The following is a 15,713-nucleotide window of genomic DNA, read 5'->3' as shown; positions in this document are numbered from 1 at the left end:
TTACCTGATACCAAACAGACAAAAACGGTACCAAAAAAAAAAACCAAACCCAAAGAAAAAAAAATACCCCTAAACCCTGCAAACTAATATCTCTTATGAATATACCTGTAAAAATCTTTTTAAAAATTTTTTAAATGTTAGCAAATAGAATTCAGCAATATATTAGAATTATATGCCATAACCAAGTGAGGTTCATTCCAGAGATGCAAACAAGGCTATCTGAATATTTAAAATTCAATGTAATCTACCATATCAACAAAATACAGAAAAAGTCACATAATCATATAAATTGAGGCATTAAAAAATTGACAAAACTTAACATCCATTCATGAGAAAAACTCTCAGACAACTACAAATAGAAGAGGATCTCCTCAAATTGTTAAATAGCATCTACAAAAATCCTAGAACATACTTAATTGTGAAAGACTGAATGCTTTCTCCCTAAAATCAGGAACAAGACAAGGATGTCTGCTCTCAACACTCTTATTCAACACTGTGTTAGAAATTCCACCTATTGCAGAAAGGCAAGAGAAAGGAAGAAAAGGCATATATATCAGGAAGGAAAAAATAAAACTTCGTCAATAATGTAAGTATTATTGTCAACACAGAAAAACAAAAAAAAGTAAACCAAAAAAAAAAAAATCTTAAAATAAGTGAGTTCATTAAGGTTACAAGGTAAACATACAAAACTCAATTGTATTTCAATATACTAGCAATAATCAGGGACAGTAAAATGTTAAATATAGTACCATTTACAAATTTCAGAAAAAGTGAAATGTTTTGGTGTAATTCTAAGAAAACATACACAGGACTTGTACACTGAAAACTACGAAACTGTAACGAAAGAAAGCAAAGATCTAAATAAATGGAGAGCCATGCTGTATTCATGGATTGGAAGACTCAACATAGTATAGACATCAATCTCTCAAAATTGATGGTTTAATGCAATTCCTATTAAAATCTCTGTAAGAATTTTCATAAAGACAAGACTATTTTAAAATTTATGGAAAGCCACAGTAAACAGAATAGCTAAGACACTTTAGAAAAAGAGTGAACTGAAAGGAATCAGTCTACTAGATTTCAAAACTTTTTATATAGCTACAGTAATCAAGACTTTGTGGTATTAGTGGAATGTAGACACAAAGATCAATGAAACAAAATTGAAAACCGTAAGTAAATTCACATAAATATGCTCAATTGATTTTACTATAAAGGCACAAAAGCAATTCAATAAAGCAAAGATAGGCTTTTCAATAAATGGTGCAAGAGTATTTGTACATCCATAGGTGAAAACAAACCAAAAAACAAACAAAACACTTGACCTAAGTCTGACACTTGATATAAAATTTGACTCAAAATGTAAAACTTTTAGAAAAAAACATAGGAGAAAATCTTTGGAATCTTAGTCTATGCAAAGCATTCTTGGACGTGACACCAAAAGTATGATCCCTAAAAATCTAACTGATAAATTAGACTTCATCAAAATTGAGAACTTTTGCTCTGTGAAAGATTCTGTTTAAAAGGATGAAAAGACAAGTTACAGAATGACAGAAAATATTTGCAAACCACATGCCCAAAAAAAGACAAGTATTTCAATTTATAAAGAACTCTCAAAATTCAACAGTAAAAATTTAAAAAGTTAATTCAATTTGAAAGTGGGGAAAAGACATGAACAGACATTTCAAAAAAGAGAATGTCAAATAAGCACATTAAAACATATTCAATATCATTAGCTATTAGGGAAATGCAAATTAAAACCTCAGAGCGATAAATCACTCCACACCTATCAAAATGGCTAAAATAAAAATTAGTAGCAGCACTAAATGCTGGTGTGAATGCAGAGAAATTGGGTCACTCACACATTGCCAGTGGGAATGTAAAACAATACAGCCACTGAGGGAAACAATATAACAGTTTCTTTAAAAAACTAATTATGCCAGAAAGAAAAAGACAAATACCGTATGCTAACACATATATATGGAATTTAAGGAAAAAAAAATGTCATGAAGAACCTAGGGGTAAGGCAGGAATAAAGACGCAGACCTCCTAGAGAACGGACTTGAGGTTATGGGGAGGGGGAAGGGTGAGCTGTGACAGGGCGAGACAGAGTCATGGACATATACACACTAACAAACGTAGTAAGGTAGATAGCTAGTGGGAAGCAGCCGCATGGCACAGGGATATTGGCTTGGTGCTTTGTGACAGCCTGGAGGGGTGGGATAGGGAGGGTGGGAGGGAGGGAGACGCAAGAGGGAAGACATATGGGAACATATGTTTATGTATGACTGATTCACTTTGTTATAAAGCAGAAACTAACACACCATTGTAAAGCAATTATACCACAATAAAGATGTTAAAAAAAAAAAACTAATTATGCAATTATACTCCTGAGCATTTATTTATCTCAGGGAAATGAAGTCTAATGTTCACACAAAAACCTGTATACAAATGTTCATAGCAACTTAATTTATAATAGCCCAAAATTGGAAGTAATCTAGATATCCTTCAAAGAGTGAATCATTAAACTGTGGTGCAGCCGTACCATGGAATACTACTCAGCAATAAAAAGGAACAAACTGTTGATACACACAACAAACTGAATAAATCCCCAGAGAATAATGGAGTTATATACTATATGACTCCATTTATATAACCTTCTTAAAATGAAAAAATTACAGAAATGGACAACAGATTAGTGGTTGCCAGGGGTTAAGGAGGTGGAGCCAGGAGGAAAGTGGGTGTGGTTATAAAAGGGCAACACAAGAGATCTTGTGGTGATGGAACTGTTCTATATCTTGACTGTATCAGTGTTAATATCCTGGCTGTAATATTCTACCAAAGTTTTGCAAGATGTTACCATTAGGGCAAACTGATAAAGAATACACAGATTCTTCCTGCATTACTTCTTACTGATGCATGTGAATCTGCAATTATCTCAAAATAAAAAGTTTAAAAAATATATACTCAAACCTCCAAATAAATTATGCCATTCAATGTGGAAAAATAAAATTTTATTTTATTTTTTAAAATATTTATTTATTTGGCTGTGTTGGTTCTTCGTTGCAGCACACAAGATCTTCCTTGCAGCACATGGGATTTTTCGTTGCGGCGCTCGTTGGGGGACACAGGCTCTTCACTGCAGTGCGCGGGCTTTTCTCTAGTTATGGCATGCGGGTTTTCTCTTCTCTAGTTGTGGCGCGGGCTCCAGGGCACGTGGTCTCTGTACTTTGTGGCACACGGGCTCTCTAGTTGAGGCTCAAGAGCTCAGTAGTTGTGGCGTGCAGGCTTAGTTGCCCCACGGCATGTGGGATCTTAGTTCCCCCACCAGGGATCGAACCTGCATCCCCTGCATTGGAAGGCAGATTCTTTACCACTGGAACATCAGGGAAATCCCCAAAACTAAAATTTTAAAAAGCCATGATACATTGTTTCGTGAACGAAGTGATAGCAAGGTTTCATAATTGCGCTTTAACTGTATGCTAAACATAATTTCTTTAAAGTGCTATCATTATGGGAATTTTCAATTAGGACTTGGTAATACAGTTTAGCTGGAAGTTTTTTGCACATTTTGTAACATATCACAGGTAGATGACCTAGATTTCCACATTGTACTTTTTTATGACTAAAATACCAACTAACATACAAAATTCACTAAATTTAAATGGAGAAATATGAGGCTTGTTTGCCTGTTTGAATGCTAGCCAAAAGCTAAAGGAAACTGCTATACTATGAATAGCAGAAACAACTCTGTTTCAGAAACTAAGTTTATTTTAGAAATTAATTTCAAGCCTGTTTGAAAACAATTGTCATTCTAATAAGAATTAAAATTCAAACCATTTTGGATGATAAATATTTAAAAGCATTTGGTCTGGAAACTAAACTGGAACAGAGCAAGGAAACTAATGTTATCAAATCCACTGTGGTCCACACTGCTAACCACTGGAAAAACATCCTCGTTCTGTAACCACCACTACAGTCATAGAAACATGATATTTATTCCTGAGGATCCAATTCTTATTTCATCTATCTTTTGTCTTCTTAGAAGACATCTTTAAAAGCTTTATTTTTAAAAAAAATCCTTTGTGCACCCAATTCCTGATACATGAACATGTACAAACATACCTAATCTTCTCTCCTAAATCCAGACGACATGAAATCCAATAGGAAGTCCCATTTCAAGCCCAGTGTCTTTCCTTCTCTGTGTAATTTACCCATGCGTTTATGTTTGAGATCAACCTCCTCTAATTGCCATTATTGGAAAGAAACTACACTGTTTCCCAAGGTATATACTAAGCCTGTGCAGGGGGCACCAACAAAGTAGGGAGCATCAACCGACAGGAAAAGTGAAAGGTAGAAATCATCAAAGTTATGTATGAGGGGGAAATGAGAACTTAATTGAGCTATATGGCTTAGTACAGATCTCCTCAACTTACACTGGGGTTACATTTCAATAAACCCATCATAAATTAAAAATACTGTGAGTTGGAAATTACTTAATACATCTAACCTTCTGAACATCATAGCTTAGCCTAGCCTACCTTAAATGTGCTCAGAACACTTAAATTAGCCTACAGTTGGGCAAGATCATCTAACACAAAGCCTATTTTATAATAAGTATTGAGTAGCTCATGTAATTTACGGTACTGAATACTGTACTGAAAGTGAAAACTAGGATGGTCGTATGGGGACAGGATGGTTTTAAGTGTATGGGTTGTTTACCCTCGGGTCACGGGGCTGACAGGGAGCTGCAGCTCACTGCAGCTGTCCAGTATCACAGGAGTATCAGACCCCATACTGCTAGCCCAGGAAAAGACCAAAATTCAAAATCCGGTCTCTACTAAATGCATATTGTTTTTGCATCATCATAAAGTCGAAAAATTCTGAGTCGAACCATCATAAGTCAGGGACTGTCTATAGCTGTATTAATTTGCTAAGACTGCTGTAACAAAGTACCACAAACGGTGGCTTGAACAACAAAAGTTTATCATCACAGTTCTGGAGGTTAAGAGTCCAAATTCAAAGTGTCAGCAGGGTTGGTACCTTCTGAGGGCTGTGAGGAAGAATCAGTTCCATGCCTCTCCCCTCGTTTCTGGTGGTTTGCTGGCAATCTTTATCGTACCTTGGCTGTAGGAGCATCACCTCAACCACTGCCTTCATCTTCATAAGTTAGTCTCCCTGTGTGAGTGACTGGGTCCAAACATCCCGTTGTCCAGTCATTTGGGGTTAAGGCCCACCCTAAAGACCTCATTTTAACTTGCTGGCCTCTATAAAAACCCAATCTCCAAATAAGGGTACATCCTGAAGTACTGGGGGTTAAGACCTCAACACAGGAATTTCGAGGGAACGAAATTCAACTCATCCCAGTAGTGTTTCATTTTAAATGACTCTGGGAGGGAAAGGGCCACCCAGATCTTCACAGTGACTCTCCTCCCTCTCACCACATCTGAATGACTCCCCTTCCAAAGCTCTATTAGGCCATGGCTGTGTGTCCCTTTCTGTTATTTCTTATTAGCTTTGCTTGTGTTGAGCTTCTTGTCATTTTTTTCCTTAGTTTGTCCCCATTTCTAACTCTCTACGTTCTAAAACTCAGTTTCTCCCCCAGCAAGGCCCTTGGTCTCATGGCCAGCCTTTGCATAAGAAATGGAAACTGGTACTATTGCTTTCACCTCTGGCTCACAAGCCTTCAATTACCAAATGAAAATAGGTTGGATCAATGTGCAAATGAAGCCACAGTCAGCCCCACAAAATGAGAGTGAGTCAGTAGCAATCCTCCTTCACAAGAAAGCTCTCAAGTGAACAGAGGGTCTCCTGACCTCAGGGCATCCCCATACTTCCCACCTACACAAAGGATACAAACCAATTTTATAGTAAAAGATTATTGGAGAAAATATGCAAGTACATTTTATCACGCCTATACTGAAAGTGACTATGAAGTGGTTTTATGTGGGAAAACATTTTAATCTGTAAAAACGTTGCATTTTATCCTGGAATCTAGTAGAAAAATCTTAAGTTTCGATATGCTAAAAAAATCATTAACTGAGAAAACGAATAATCTGATGATTGAATAATCTGAAGCAGTTAATAGGGTAAGAAAGAAAGTGTGCTATAAACTACGTTCTAGTGTTAAGCTAATCCATAATAGGGGTCCTTTGGATACAAGATAAAATATTGATACATCTGGAGAAAAAGATATAGGTCTTATAGATATGATCATTTTATAAGTAAAATATAACAAAGTACTGAGAACCCTAGTATCCATGGGTGTTTATATCAACCAGTTTGATACCTTTCTTTATATACAAAACTACAACAACAGAAGTGGTTGGATCCCTCTCATTTCCATAGTGCTTCTCCAATGTGGTACAAGGCAAACTGCAACGTGTCCTTCTTCCACTGAGCACATTTCTGTAGAGTGAATCCAGGCCAAACTAAACATCATTAAAGTAGTACCTTAAAGTTGGAATGGATGTTAAAAGCTTCTTTAATCCAACCCCCAGCTCACACATGACCCAAATAATTCATACCTGCCCAAAAAGTCATCTAATGTTTGATTTCCAATCTCTGGTGATGAGGGTCACTATACCTTACCCTAAAACCCCTTCCATTTTTTATACAGTTGTGAAAATATAATATCTACTTTTTTATTCATTTAACTACTCATTCAGCTGTTTATCACTTCAACAAATATTTATTGAGAACCTATTATGAAACCACCAGGCACTACACAATGTGCTATTATAATCCTTGTAGAAGACTTAGACATTTATGAAGAGCTTTCCACAAACATCAAGCCATTTAATCCTCACAAAAACCCTGTAAATAGACTCTGGTTATTAATTTGTTATTTCCACTAGAGATGAGAAAATTAAAGTTCAGAATTTAAGTCACATCACCAGTGAAAGAACTGAGAATCAAACTCGTAATTCTAGATAGTACTCTTTCAAATGTATAAACTAACACAAATTCATCACCCCTTCACATAACAATGCTGATATACCTAAAGATATCACAGATTCCTGTTATGTATTCTCTTCTCCCCAGTAAACACCTCCAGATCCTCCAACGTTTCATCATACAATTTGGAGTTAAGACCCTGGACATACCCAGAACCGAGCATGATAGCCCATATGAAACAGGACCTGACCAGAAAAGGGAAAAAACTATTGCCCCCTTTGAGACACATTTTAAATATTGTAGTCTATAATCAGATCAGTTTTGGGTAACCAGGGAATACTGTTGATTTACATTGAATTTGTAGCTAATATGTACTATCAGAAACTCATATCTTCCCATTCCTTTCTCTGCCCCCTCTTAATTTTGTCTGTTATATAGTGGAATTTTGAGATCTAATCACAAGACTTTAAAGTATGTCAAACACCTACACTTAGCACAGTTACTGAGGCAGCAACCTCCAGAGTAGAGGTCAAAAACACAAGAACTATTAGATAAAGTTGTTTAGCTTTTAATTTTATTTCACTTTTATAGGTATGTTTTATTTATTTGTATTTTTTTCTATTTACTGGGCATACACTTCCAGATTCAAGTATTAGTACTACCACTAAATAATAGCAATTCAAACCTATGCAAATACTTCACGTAAATTGTTTAATTTAATCTCATTAGGACCCTGTGAAGCAATTGACGATGAAGAAACTTTCGTTCCAAGAAATTAAATAAGTTTGCCCAAAAGTCACCAAGAACATGCTGGAGCTGGGATTCCAACCCAGATATATCTGACTTTGACCCAGCAGGCTGTCCCTCTGCCATGACCACCTTTTTGTTCTGAATAACTGAAAGCGTCATTTTTTGTTTGTCTTAGGACTGTTTAACTGCCAAAATGCTTTTCACATGGTAAACTACAAAACAGTGGGTTGTTTTTTCTTTTCTATTAGGAGTTTTCATCATTCTGACTTTTAGCCTAGTACTAGGCTATTATTATAGGTCCATTTTTTTTAACACATTCCTGATTATGGGACCTTTTTCTACCTCTTACATTTCTCACTAATCAATCTCATCCTTTTTCCCTAAAACTGTTCATTGAATTTTATTCCTTACCTCATTAAGATACCATCAAATGTCTCAAATGAGAAACTTCAGAGTCATTACTAATTCTGCTTGCCTTCTAACCCCAACACAGAATTTTTCATCAAGACTATAGCTCTTACTTCCCAAACATCTCTTAAATCCTTGATGCAGGCCCCAATAGTATTTTTCACATCATATTGCACTGGGCCCTAATTGATCCACCTGCTTCTAGTCTCCCTGGCTGCATTCCACCCCACACAATGCACCAGATTTATCTTCCTAACCACATAGCTAAGTATTTTTCAACTTTTAATAAGCTGACCCCAATCTATATTTCCTGCTGTGTATATCTCTACTCTCTGTTCCCCCATGCCCACATCTATGCTATGTGACCCACCCCTATCAAACAGCCCATGTTCTTTCACAACCTTGCTTTTTTGGATGCCATTTCCTCTGTCTGGAATTAGTTTCTTGTCCTGGCAAAGACTCAGCTCCTATCACCTCCAATACGCCTCCACATTCCTTCAGACAGAATTCACTGTTCTGACGTTTTTGCTAACACAACTTTTTGTACATAATTCTTATATAAACATTCATGCTTTGTTGCAATCATGTTTTCATTAACGGCCTCTCCTACATGAATGAGTTCCTCATAAACAACCATCTCGATATTTTTGCTTATCACCTTAGTACAGTGCCAAATACTGTACACAGTAGATGTTTAATAAATATTTTCATGAAAGAATGAAAGTACTTCCTTTGAGATCTGAGCTGACTAGAAATTTTCCTGTAATATATATTGGTGTGTTTAGTTACCTCCACATTTCTTCCTAATTGGTATTATTTGTTTTTGTACTGTTAGAATTTCAACTTTGAAATCTCCTGTACTTCTCAGGCTGTCTTCTCTTTTATGGTTTCAAAGTCATCTTTGTTCTGAACTTTTGACTCCACAGTAAGTCATGACTGACAGACTTTTGTGCATAAGAATTTAAAAATCCTCAGAAACTAGTCGATAACAATTTCCTAACTCTTTGATGAGGATTATGATTGACAACCACATGATAGGTGAGAATCTGCCCTTTTACTAAGAACTTCAGTTCCCCTCAATCATCCGGAATCCCCAAATTCTCTACAAACTCATTTGGTCTGATATTCACATCTCAGTAATGCCAAGTCAGCACTGGCGCACAGATAGACAAGAAAATGTTATCTGCCCATTTTGCAAATGGGAAAATTAGACCCAGAATGACCAAGAAGACTATCTGATATAGTTAAGCAAGTAGACCCTATACTAAAAAGAAGGTCTAATAAGGCCTCTGCTCCAAAAACTGGCTCATTTCCTTCCTTACATATTTCTTTGTGTTTTATTTCCCTAAGGGCTTTATAGAAATTTCTATCATTTGCAATCTGTTCTTCTTAGTTATATGAATCTATTTTCTCTTCAACCATCATTTTTCTTTCCTTGACTTAAAAAAAGAAAATAAAGAACCAGCTTTACTGAAAACATGTTGCAGCTCTCCTACACTTCAGTAAGTACAGAAGCTAAAACTGACTTACTTTACTGCATGTTCTGTCATTCATCTAATGGTATAATCTAAGAGAATAACCTCTGGTTTGAAAATTGTAAGGGCACATCTTAAGACTGGACAAACTTAAATCTGATGTGAGTACAAGTCATGGAATTTTTTGGCTTGGTGTGTCCTTGGAAATTATCCAGGCTAACCCTTTCTTTACTAAAGGCTGGTGAAAACTGAAGCTCAGAAAGGCCAGTGACTTTTCTGGTGTCACAGATCAAGATTATAAGCCAGGCCAAGAACAGAACTCAACACTCCTGACTCCTTTCCCAGTGCCCTTTCTACTTTTGGTTGTTTCAAGTACGGAGACCACACCTTGTTATTACCTTGCCTAGACTCAAAGCTAAACAATGGTAATAGAATGATGGGATATGAAAGTGATTAATCTTTAAGAGAAAAGAAAGCCTTCTGATATGCTTCATACCAGTCATCACTTTGAGTACGGAAAAACACATGGGTTTCTGAACACACTGATGTCTTCAGCTCTATTATCAGAGAGTAGGATTGTTGAGGGTCTACCATATCCTAGTTATTGGGAATAGTGAACACCATGGACCTAGCTGTCTGCCTTATGGAGCAAGCCCAGACGGGAAGATAGATATTATATAAATCATTATAAACAATTAAGTAAAAACTTACAATATGCAAAGAGATGAATCGGCTGCTGTGGGAATATGTTACTGAGAGCCCCAACCTGGTCTGGGTTATCAAGAAGTATGTCCCTGAGGCACTGATGTTGAACCTGAAATCCAGAGGATATGTAAGGGTTCCAATGGGAGTATTCCATCAGAGGGCATAGAATTAGGAAGATCAAGGGTGCAGAGAATGCTGCACGGTTGTGTTTAGAAAACTGAGAGATGTACCACAGGGCTAAGGCAAATGTAGTGACAGGAGACAGAATTAGAGACAGAAGTGTAACCAGATCACCCAGAGCTGTGTAGATCATGTTAAGGGCTTGGGAATCCCTTAGGCATTTTAAGCAGGGGGAAATGTGACCAGATATACATTTTAAAAAGATCATTCTTTTTATTAGGAGAATGGGTATTATTTATTAGGAGAATGAGTATTATTAGGAAAATGGGTTAAAAGGATAGCATGTAGACAGACCAGGCAGGAGGTGAACACCTAGGCCAGGTGAGACATGTACATAGTCTGTACTCTAGACCTCCCAGTTTAATTCAGCAGTACTCTCTATTCCAATGACATAGCTTGTGTTTCTTCTTTGTCTTTTTTAATGAAAGGCAAACCAGTTAGTCAACACTGCTCTTAATAAACACAATCTTTAAAAAAGATAGCAGCCACCTAATGGATATTTTAAAACAATTATTTTTCTGCATCATTGAAGGAAGTTTTTCTTGTTGCATTAGGGTTGTAATTGTAACTGTACTTGGACTGACTGCAAACATTATCACTGTAAAGAGCTTTGACTTAAACCACACATTGTCAGCGCAAATAACATGAGTGAGTAATCAACTCTATCGAAGTAACAGTAAAGTGCTATCCATCGTGTTTATTTTGATTGTGCTCTGTGTTAATTTTTCACTTATGGTTTTGGTGTAGGTTGGATAGTAAAAATGGATGGAATACACAGAATAATGCACTGACTTCATGAAAGGATCCAAAAATATTCTGTCAAATCATTTTGATGATTGCTGCAATAAGCATATATTATAAATATGTACTTTTGGAAAAATTTACCTGAAGTAATTTTAGGTTTTCAAAAAGAATTGTTTTCACATAAATAAATTATCTTATTTTCTTAAGGAAACCAATGGACAGTTTTCATCACCTTGTGTGATACAAGACCTAACTATAACATATAAATGAGTGCTACCATTTATTACTCTCTTTTTGACAATCTGAATTATCTTTTGGATATTACTCTGAATGATAAATCAAGTGATTTAAAAGTAGAGCTCAAAATTGGAAAATTGAACTTGTAAGTGCTTTTATCTTAAGTAGACAATATGTTAATATACCTTGAAGAGTAAGTGCTCTAGCTTTGAGCTAACTTTACGACAACAGTGATTTTAGACTAATACAATATGCAGGTCTTGGGAATCAGGGTTAAGTATGAATTGTTATTCATCATGAAAGCCCAACTCAGCAGATATGTAAACTGTTTTACTCTGATAAATAGTATAATACATTTAACCAACTGTCACTGAATAATGATAAGTTTTCTTTGGAGAAAGACAAATAATTTATTTCTAAGAACTACTGTTTTGTATATCGTTACTTTATCTTATTTTATTTCAACTTTTGATTTAAAAGAGAAATGGCTCTTGCTAAGACAATGTGGAATATTCATTTTTTCCCAAGTTGGCCTGGGGTATACCAGTGCTAGAATCTCTGGTTTTGAGGGGAGTAGATTTTGTTTCATTATTCTTTTAGAAAATTGAATAATTTTTCACCATTTATTCCTTTTCGAAATCCCTGGTTTTACTGATCAGTAAAGACAGCAGGTGATGATAAGCCCCAGTCCCATCCCCAATATATAGGACTGAGTGGTAAAGCAAATTCCTGCATGTCTGCTTCACGTTCGTAAAACAAAGGACCCTGAAATTAAAACAAAAAGGGGGCTTTTACATTTAATTGTGTCTGTCTCCGCCAGTTCTGTTCCAACATGGACCTGTATGTGCCGTTTACTTTTAAATTCCTCACCATTTTCCTAAGTACACAAAACCTGGGGAAACAACAACGAATCTTGTTGTATCTGTTTATTTCTTCTAGGTTGGACGAATTGAAGACTTTCTATACCAATTAGAGGATAGTTTCTTAAAAACTAAAAAACAGAGAACTGCTCGAAGGCAAAAAACAAAAATGAAGCGGCTTCAAACTGTGCAGCAAAAGCTAGTCACTGGAGAGCAGGCAACACCACCGAGACGTTCCAGAAAAAGGGCCAATGGCATCCCGCCAGCCTGACTGTGACAGCCCAGCAACAAAGGCCTACGCCAAAAGAATGAGGTGGTGCCCCTCTTGGCAAAGAGGGTCTACACTTCATTAATCTCAACTGGCAGCAATAAATGTTCTCAGCAAGTTTGGCCTGACTGTTGCTCAAATTCGTCTTTCTTAGTTAAACAGCTTATAAAACAACCATTGCTGCCTCTTTCACCTGTCTTGCTCTTTCAACATTGACTGAAGTACACCAGGTCTACCCAAGTCCACTTACAGTATATGTGCATATTCATGTGTATTCATTAAGGATTAGTCACATACCATATACAGATATGGATAATATAAATGCAGATTTTTTAAATTATAAAATGGATAATATACTTTCTCAATCCTTATAGAGTTAGCCCTATGTGGTATGGCTGATATCATCAGTTATTTCACTAACATCTGTATTCTTTCCTCTGGATCTTTCATATCCCCTCCCCTTAAATGACTCAACACAAATGCATATATTTGACAAGATAATGAGTCAAGAGCCATTACTCAAGACCTCAGTTAACAACAAGGAGGTTTGAAGACAGAGTAAGAAGATGGGACCCATATACAGAGTAAAATAAACAAGAAAATGTACATTTTAAAAATAATGGAAAAAATAAGATCTCAGAGTACATTAATAACATGAAAAGGAAAAAAGGGAATAAAATATTTAGTGCTGAATTTTTCATTATACGGTGAGATTGTAAAGGAATCAATAATTTAGCCTTACGTATGTTAGATCTGTGTAGTCGTAATTATGCAAGTTATAAATATTTTGAAACTTTTAAATAAATTACGACCTTGATTTCCCTGTGGACCATTTGCTTAATTCTCACCTTTATCAAATAGTTTCCTCTTTTACCCCACTCCACCCAGAGATCATCATCATTGCCATCATGTTCCCTCAGGTTAGTTATTAATATAATGGTAGTCAGTTAAAGACAGGGGCGTTTAAGAAACTCCTTTTTGTTTCTAGACTCACACCAGCAAGGCATCTCAGTTCTGTTCTCATAAGTACTGGAAAATAATTTCTTTCTATGGACACTTGAGTCTGTAACCAAATGTGGGAGTCTAAGAAAAATGGCTCAGCCTCCCATCCAGCCAGCTCTGCTGTTATCCCTTTTGACCACTGTCCAGGAACTTCCTATTAATAAATATATATATATATTTATATCCTTATAACATTTTATATATATATATATATATATATATATCCTTATAACATCTCTAGGAAACAGAACTTGTTGAGCTTTGAATTTAACTTCAGTGTTAAAATTTTATTTCCAAAAGAATTTCTATGTTCTATAATACTTTAATTAATTGTTTAATTGGGATGGAATCTTAGCACTGCCTGTTTTCTGAAAGCCCTGTTGATATTCAGTAGCTGTTCAATTGCTTTATCTTTGTTCTTCAAATATTAGTGTTCTCTCATTCCACAGTGCTAAAAGATTATATTTGAAAATAATATAGTTACAATTATTAGATTATGGTTTCACTGTTTGACCACTTCCCCCAAATCCAATACTAAATATCCATTGGTTGTTTTTGGCTGGGGCTTGGGTAGGGAAAGGAAGGCAGTTCCAGTTGGTCTTAGGAAGGATGATATAAAATGGAAATTCAAAAGAAACTTTTTTTCAGAAAAAAATTAATCAACACTCATAGTTCTTCAACAAGGTATCAAATAATTAGAATTCTTAATAGGTATAATAGCAATGTCCATAGGAATGAATTTCGCTCATTGTTTCAACATTAGTGTCAAGAGCCTTGAATAGCAATAATGCAGATGAAGGATTTGTAAAGCAATATATTAATTTAAAAAAATAATACCAGAGAAAGCAAAGTTTACAAAGTACTTTCAGAATGCTTATTTTATATCCACTTCATAAGAATTTCTTCATGTATGCATTTTCTCCCTTTACAATTGAAGAAACCAACACCCAAAGAGGTTAATGCCTTGCTTGACTCTAAAGGCTTGTTCTGTCCCATACTTGCTGTTTGAAATGTGATCCATGAAGCAGGAGCACCAGCATCACCAGGGAATTCATGAGGAATGCAGAATCTTAAACTCCTCCCCAAACCTACTACCTCAAAGTCTGTACTTTTAACAAGCTCCCTAGGTAATTTATATATGCCCATTAAAGTTTGAGAATTGCTCTTTTATCATATTGGAAAATATTTTCCTGTCTGTTTAAAGTTAACATGACACAGGGCCTGATGATATGCTACTCTTAGGTTTTGGTCCAAAAATATTTCCTAATATGATCATTTCTGCAAAGGTTTATGCACGAAAAGAACGAAAAATTAAAAGCTCAGTAATTACAGAAAATGTGTTTTTCCTCTGCCATTTTATTGTAAGATAGATAGGATTTTATTCTGTAACAGTTCAAAAACATGAAGCAAAACAAAAGAAAGACATATGGGCCAAAAAGAAGTGGTATACGCTTGATGATCAGACCAATTTAAATATTATTAATTGTATAGCTAGTCCATGACCTAAATGCTTCAATCGTTTCCTCTGTCTTCCCCTATCATTTCTCCTATGTCCCTCCATCATTTACTGACATATCAGTAAATATGTCAGATGGGAAGCAGAGCTCTGCTGATCTCTAGAGCTAGGGGCAACTTATCTTTCAAACTATCTAAACAGATTCTTTCCAACTTGTCTACATCAGGGTGATTAATTCTGTCCATAAAATGTATTTGAGGAGACTGCCACTGGGTATTATTCTGTAAGAAATAGTTCAAGTTCAGGAGTCCCACCCCCAGAGGAGGAATCCCAAAGGAGGCCACCTATGATCACATGAAAATCCTGTGTGTTCTGATCCATGTCTTCCTTAATGTCAGGTACTTGATCATTCTCAGTCATTCCTTCATCATTCTTCAAGGCACTTTGGTATTGTTTGTATGTGTAGGGGTTCAGAATATGTCATCCTAAAATATGCTACATTGGCATACTTATTATTTTGAATTAAAGGTATTTGAGAAACTGCCAATGCAAGAAGAACATTCTGAACTTCCTTTGTCCCCCGAAAGCAGGAAATAAATCTCCCATATGAAAGGTACGCTTCTCTGTAAAAGGAGGTAAAAGACATCCTTACTGCCAGAGACAGGGAAATCGGGGCCATAAAAGGCTATATTAAACAAACCTCGTTATTTCTTCACTGTTTACTAACCCCAGCC

The 15,713-nt window shown here is 35.9% G+C and overlaps 1 protein-coding gene across 1 annotated transcript in view; it reads left to right on the top strand.

The window, feature by feature from the left end:
- SPATA16 (spermatogenesis associated 16) overlaps window positions 1–12,524 on the top strand; it is a 222,107-nt gene extending 209,583 nt beyond the window's left edge. Inside the window, exon 10 of the mRNA XM_067737145.1 lies at window positions 12,333–12,524. Coding sequence (XP_067593246.1) covers window positions 12,333–12,524 — 192 coding nt within the window. The remainder of the gene's footprint in view (window positions 1–12,332) is intronic.
- Window positions 12,525–15,713: the final 3,189 nt, after the last annotated feature.

This window comes from Pseudorca crassidens, chromosome 5 (assembly GCF_039906515.1).
Source record: "Pseudorca crassidens isolate mPseCra1 chromosome 5, mPseCra1.hap1, whole genome shotgun sequence".
NCBI classification, from domain to species: domain Eukaryota; kingdom Metazoa; phylum Chordata; class Mammalia; order Artiodactyla; family Delphinidae; genus Pseudorca; species Pseudorca crassidens.
The sequence above is the reverse complement of the archived record's forward strand: the minus strand, read 5'-3'. Positions and strand labels throughout refer to the sequence as shown.